Genomic DNA, 6355 nt, shown 5'->3' with positions numbered 1-6355 from the left:
ACCAAAAGTTTTGTATAAGCTTTAAGAACTCGCTATGTATATAGCTAAAACATGGTATACACTGTGTAATGGTCAGGGTGATTTTGTACGAAGAGGTAGTGGTGGTAGGAGTGCTTTCTGTTACCCGCTTTCAACACCCAGCTCTTAATGTCATTCCACAGTGTTTCGTGTTATTAATTAGTTGACGGTCATTGGCTGCAGAAGTGTCTTATGGGATTAAGTTGTAAGGTCATGGGTCAAAGTAGAAAGTGGGTATAACTCGAGAAGTGGCTCTTCATATCAGAGTTATGGTGGCTGTTGTCCTATCAACTTAATCTGAGTTTATGTATTATTGCAACAGTGGTGACCATTTTTGTTCATTGCATTCCTCCACAGAAAGTACTAGCACACTCTCTGAGATATAATAAGACATTTGTGTGACACTGTATTTATGTTGTGTTATAAAAAATTTAATGTGAATGTTTTCTTATAGCAAAGCCACATCGAGCTATCTGCTTTGTCCACTGACGAGAATTGAACCCCTGATTTTTGCATTTTAAATCCAAAGACTTACTGCTGTCCTACCAGGGCAAGAACGTGTAAGAACGTGGCATTATATATGAATGTAGTTAACATTAACTTATGTCAAAGATATTAAGTGTTCAATAACATCAATAATAGAGGTTGTGAACCCCCATTAACATGCCCCTTGTTCCAAACTATCATCCCACAAAGTTTGCTTGAGATTGGCCCAGTGATCTAGGAGTAGTTAGATAAGGTATAAACAGACAGACACAGATGTTTGATGTAAGGACATAGCACCATCTATATATATATATATATATAGAGAGAGAGAGAGAGAGATTGCTTCTCATATGTAATTGCCCAGCTCTAACTTTAGAACAGTGTGATCAACTTGGGCCCTTATTTAAAAAAATGATGGTGAGTCATTGGAGAGTGTCAGAGATGAACTACTAAAGATATGGAGGGGTTATTCTACAGAGAAAGGTTGGAAACTCTTGACATGTCTTCATTAGCTTAGTAGGACATGATAGACCTTGTTAAGATGAACATTAGAAGCCTGGAATCTGTAAATACAAATTATATTGTTATAAAGAAACACTGCAAGAGGTAACATTTTTCAACACTAGTTTAAAATATGGAAATCTCGGACACAATTGCAGTGAAGGCAATATTACTTTTCTAACAATGGTGGGCCTCAGAAATAGTCTGTCTTCAGGTGCGGTAGAAACTGAAACACTGAAGGAGTTTAAAAGAAGATTGTGCTTGTATCTTAGGGATCAAAGTTTCATATAGAATAACGAGTTTTTATATACACGTAGCTTGTAAAAAATGAGTGCCTGATACGAGAAATGGCCCCTTGTTATCTCTTGAAATTAAAATTTGCAGATATCCCTCCAGACAGATGTATCGGGATGAAGTTTATTACTTATTTGAGATGATCTCAATGATCATGTCTATAATTATTCATTCTTTTTAATATTATTTTAAAAACAACTAATAGTGTACACAACTGTTACAGAACAAACTTACCAAAATGAGGGCTTTAATGATTTTACCAGTCAGGGTTGTAAACTCTTCCACGAGTTCCGCCAGGTAATAAAGTCCTGCCGCTAGAATTGTAATAGATCATTAGGTTGATTTATTTAAAATTATACTCATTTAATTAAAAATCCTAAAAAAAAAGGCTTATAGGATAACTTCTATACGTATATAAATATTATTATTGACAATTTTGCTAAGAATCTGTTTATAAGAAGTTCTTGGTAAAAGATCAAGAATGAAGAAATATTGGTAACAGATTTTAAAAACAAAAATTGAAGGAATGTTACAAGAATTGGTGAATTGGCCCACAGAAGTAATTCAAGATACTAATGAAATACTGAATAATGTTTAAATATTCAAGACAGATATATTCCTTATATAAAACAAGAAAGTGGCTGTGAGTAAAAGACCAGGTTAGCTCACTAAGAGTTGAAAAAATAAAATTAAAGAGGATAATAATAATAATATAAAAAGTGAGAGTTGGTCCAACAGAACATCAGAATAGAAACTTGAAAAGGTGTGTGTAAAAAAAAAAAAGGTTAGCTGAAAATATAACAATTAAGTGTTAGGATGGGAGTAAGACGTCTGAGGGATGATAAAAGAAGGTTCGTTTCCGATTATTATGAGCTGACTCGGTTACTAAATTCTACTTTTAATTTTTTACTAAACAATTTCAAGCAATATTCCTCATCCTGAACAAAACTGAATAAGATGATCACATTAATTTTGAGAGTATTAAGAAAAAATTGGTAAGTTTAAAGAATGAAAAAGCTCCCAGACGAGATAATATTTCCCCTAGGGTTTGAAGGTGATTATGTTAGCTACTCGTCATACAAGGGAAAGTTAAAATCTTTGAAGTTGTTTTCTCTTGGAGAAAAAAGGGTTACAACTTAGAGAGAATCTGGTTGGGGTGTTTTAAGTTATTTAGAAAACTGTTAGTTTTCATGGACCTTCCTTTTTCATAGTTAACAATGAGAATGGTAGGGTTAGAAGACAAAAATGTTAGTAGGGTAGGGTCATCTTCAGATAACGATCTTACTTTTCTTACATGGCGTTTTTGGCTTTTGGGATTAGTTGCCCTTTGATGTGGTGAGTGTAGTATAATGGAAGGATTTAACAGAAAGCTTGGAAAGTATCTAAGTAACGAGGAGATGGTTTGGGGTTTTGTTTGTTTTATAGTTTAGTGGGTAAACCAACATATATCACATACAAGAATTGCGTCAATGTTAGGTGAACTTGAGTAGCCAGGGTGCATTTAAAGTCTCCGGAACAAATTAATGTTACATACAACTTACAAATATAAGGACAGTGCATAGATAACTGTACTGGGTGAAATTAATGTTATACTTATTACTGTACAAATAAAAATTGTATCAGGTGTGTTTTATTGGTGTTATTTGTTAACCGAAAATCAGAAGCACTAAATTATATACAACTCCAACTGACTCTTATGAGAAAATTAAGAATTATGCCTAATGCCAGTTAACTTAATGACGCCGATGGCGTGATGTAAGCCTATTCATTTTTTTTTAGTGATTTCTTTTATAAAACTTACCCACTGCTAAAATTATTAAGCATAGCTGTACAACTGTAGAAATCCAACTTAGAAAATACAAAAACCACATTACAGTTTACAAAATTAAAGATTCGCAAAATATTTATTTTCATATGCAAATTTTATCAAAGAAATAACTTTTACCACTGTGTTATAGCTACTACGCCACCTGGAAAATTTCAAATTTAAGTGGTATGTGCGTATAAATATAAATAAATATATGAACATATAAGATAAATCACCTTCAGAATCTTTAGCTTAATTTTTCTTTTATTGATAATGTTTCGAGCAAATACTCCATTTCAAACCAGAAACAAGTCTGTTGGTTAATATCAAACTATTGCAGAATGTTTGCGCAAAACATCAAAACAGTTATTTGCGCACAGCTTTTCCTAAGTTTTAGCTGTTAAACTCGGGGAAAGTCAGATAACAGCACCTACCGCCAACTCTTGGACTACTCTTTCTGTGACTGAATAATGAAATTTGAGCATCACTTTTATAGCACACCTATATCTCCAAAGCATGGAATGCTTTTTGTTTATTTGCGGCAACGGAACGGGAACTTAGAATTCTAAGACTCACGGTCCGAACACGTTACTAAGGCCCACACCCGTCCTAAATTAAAACGCAAGGTACATCATACAAATAATTTAATAACTAGAAGTCAAAATGTAGAATACTGAATGCCTTATGATGTGTTACGTGTGTTTTTCTTCTATTATGTTATCTCTTCCCACCGCGCTCATCCAGCCCAACTTATGGTGCTATAAGCATTCAGACTTACCACTGAGCCATCGGTGTGTGTGTGAGAGAGAGAGAGAGAGTGGGACTGAGTGAATTTATCAAGTAAGTTAGGAACACGTTAGTTTTCGAGTTTCTATTGAAATGTTGTTTGTAAAATTAGGCCTACAAGTGAACATAGTCTATAGCAAACGTTATTCAAGAATATAGTAATGTGGTAATATAAGTTTGTAGACGGCTTGACTGGGTAATGAAGAAAACTTTATTATAAATGTACGACGCCGAAGATGACATTCTTGTAGAAACGTCGTATATTTATAATAAAGTTTTCTTCATTACCCAGTCAAGCCATCTCGAAACTTTTATTTTCTAAAAAGTGGGTTCCTCGTCATCAAAATTAATGCAGTATTGTTACGTTGATCGGACTTGACATTATTTTCACCAAATAATTCAAAAGAACCCGATAGAAAATGCTACAACAATGGTGTCAGAAGTGGAATTATTTTGGAGAAAATAAAACAGAACTTTGGCTATATATCAACATCAAGATGACAATATCATCACGAAGTGAGTTCGAAACTTTGCTGGAGATGGTGAAAAGTTAAAGGAATATCAAGAAGAAAGAAAAAGAAACTTTAAGAAACAGAAAATTAAAAGAAGGCCAAGAAGAAGGAGGCATAAAATTGGTAAAACGAGATGAAAATTTAAGAAGATGGTTAAAAGAAAGGCGCATAATATATAAAGAAGAATTAAGAACAAAAATAAGTCTCATTAAAGACACGACAGACAAAATTATTGGAGATGTACAAAGGATTACAACAATAAGATTGAATAATACATGAAGACGCTAATGAATTATGGAAAGGTTGTAGCGAAAATACGAAGAAGTGTAAAAAATTAGTAATATGGAAAATAGCATCAATGAAAGAATTTTGAAAATGAATTAGTAAAGATCAAACTAGGCCACACCTCTTTCTGCATCTGTCTAAAAAGTCCAACCTAAACCACAATTTACGGAATTTACAAAATACGGAATGGGAGAGACTAGTGGGTCTCAGTCTGTTGGTAATACAGCTACGTCATCTGTGACTGAACGGCCTTTCTGGACTACTTCAACAATGACACTACGAAATTAAAATTCGATGACGAGGAACCCACTTTGAGACTAATAATGGCTGGAGACGGCTTGAATGGGTAATGAAGAAAAAAATTGATTTCAGTTTAACATAACCGCAAATGTACAACGTTTCGACAAGGTTTTGTCATCATCAGGTATGACAAAATGATGATAACAAAACCTTGTCGAAACGTTGTACATTAGCTGTTACGTTAAACTTATATCAAAGTTTTTCTTTATTACCCATTCAAGCCGTCTCCAGCCATTACTACGAAATTAAGTTCTAGAATTTAGCTGGCCAGTTCAACAACATCGCACAACCAATGAACAATGAGGGAAATTACCATGGGAGTCATATTAGAACCAACTTGAACTAAATTCCATAATAGATGGGTGAACAAAAAGCTATTCATATTGCTGTCCATTTAAAAGGACCAACTTTAACGACATTAAGCAGCCTTCCGGCTGAGAGCCATGACATCTATAGCTACTCTGTCCATTAGATTTGGAGTGACACACCAGAAGAAACTGTGAGAATTTGTCAGTTTTGTTATCAGTAGTAGAGTGACGATGACGTATTTAGTTTCAGTGTTAGTTATCGGTATATTCAGTTCCTCGGTTGATTAGTAGCCGTGAAATTGTATTCGTAAGTTTATTTTAAAGTCATCGTAATATAGAATCATTATTAAAGTATTTCCGTTTGAACGTCATTTATAAACGTAAACCTGACTACAAGTTACAACAGTACAAGTGAAGTCAGGACCCACGCGATGTGTCTCCCCCCTGTGGAAACGCTGACTGTAGAACTGACTTTTTGACATTCGTTTTTGTCGCTCCAAGAACTTGCCGCCCTGTGCAAGTGGTAGCACCATCCCTGAGTGAAATGTAGAACGGTTTAATAAAATAAAGAAGCTAACCTCTAATTGTTACGTGAAAAAACAACAACATCATAACAATACGATAGAAGCATTGAGGCAAGAAACAATGTCGATTATTTTTGCGAGAGAGAAACCGAACTTTTATTGATAAATGACTGCACATATATGAATTATATTAATACATATGTATATTACCTTTTGAATATTGAAAAACAACAACAGCAACAACATAAGTTCACTTACTTTACAAACAAAACGTCATCAAACAGACTTTGGTATTTATACTAAAACTAAAGGACAATTGAAGTGAAAAAATAATTACTACTGGGCAGCTTAATTTGTATAATTACTACTGGGCAGCTTAATTTGTATAATTACTACTGGGCAGCTTAATTTGTATAATTACTACTGGGCAGCTTAATTTGTATAATTACTACTGGGCAGCTTAATTTGTTTTTTTTGTAGTTAAGCACAAACTACACTATGGGCACTGAACCTTGGTTTCTAGCCTTATAAAAC

General features: G+C 34.0%; 1 protein-coding gene across 1 annotated transcript in view; it reads right to left on the bottom strand.

Annotated features, from left to right (window-relative positions):
* The window catches only part of LOC106475468 (protein TEX261-like), a 9123-nt gene extending 5857 nt beyond the window's left edge, over positions 1-3266 (bottom strand). The window contains exons 1-2 of the mRNA XM_013936149.2: positions 3101-3266; positions 1534-1613 (exon numbers count right to left, since the gene is read on the bottom strand). Coding sequence (XP_013791603.1) covers positions 1534-1613; positions 3101-3170 — 150 coding nt within the window. The 5' untranslated portion in view covers positions 3171-3266. The remainder of the gene's footprint in view (positions 1-1533; positions 1614-3100) is intronic.
* Between the last annotated feature and the right edge of the window lie 3089 nt (positions 3267-6355).

The sequence above is a fragment of the Limulus polyphemus genome, unplaced genomic scaffold (assembly GCF_000517525.1).
Source record: "Limulus polyphemus unplaced genomic scaffold, Limulus_polyphemus-2.1.2 Scaffold8627, whole genome shotgun sequence".
Lineage (NCBI taxonomy): Eukaryota > Metazoa > Arthropoda > Merostomata > Xiphosura > Limulidae > Limulus > Limulus polyphemus.
This window is presented reverse-complemented; position numbering and strand designations above follow the sequence as displayed.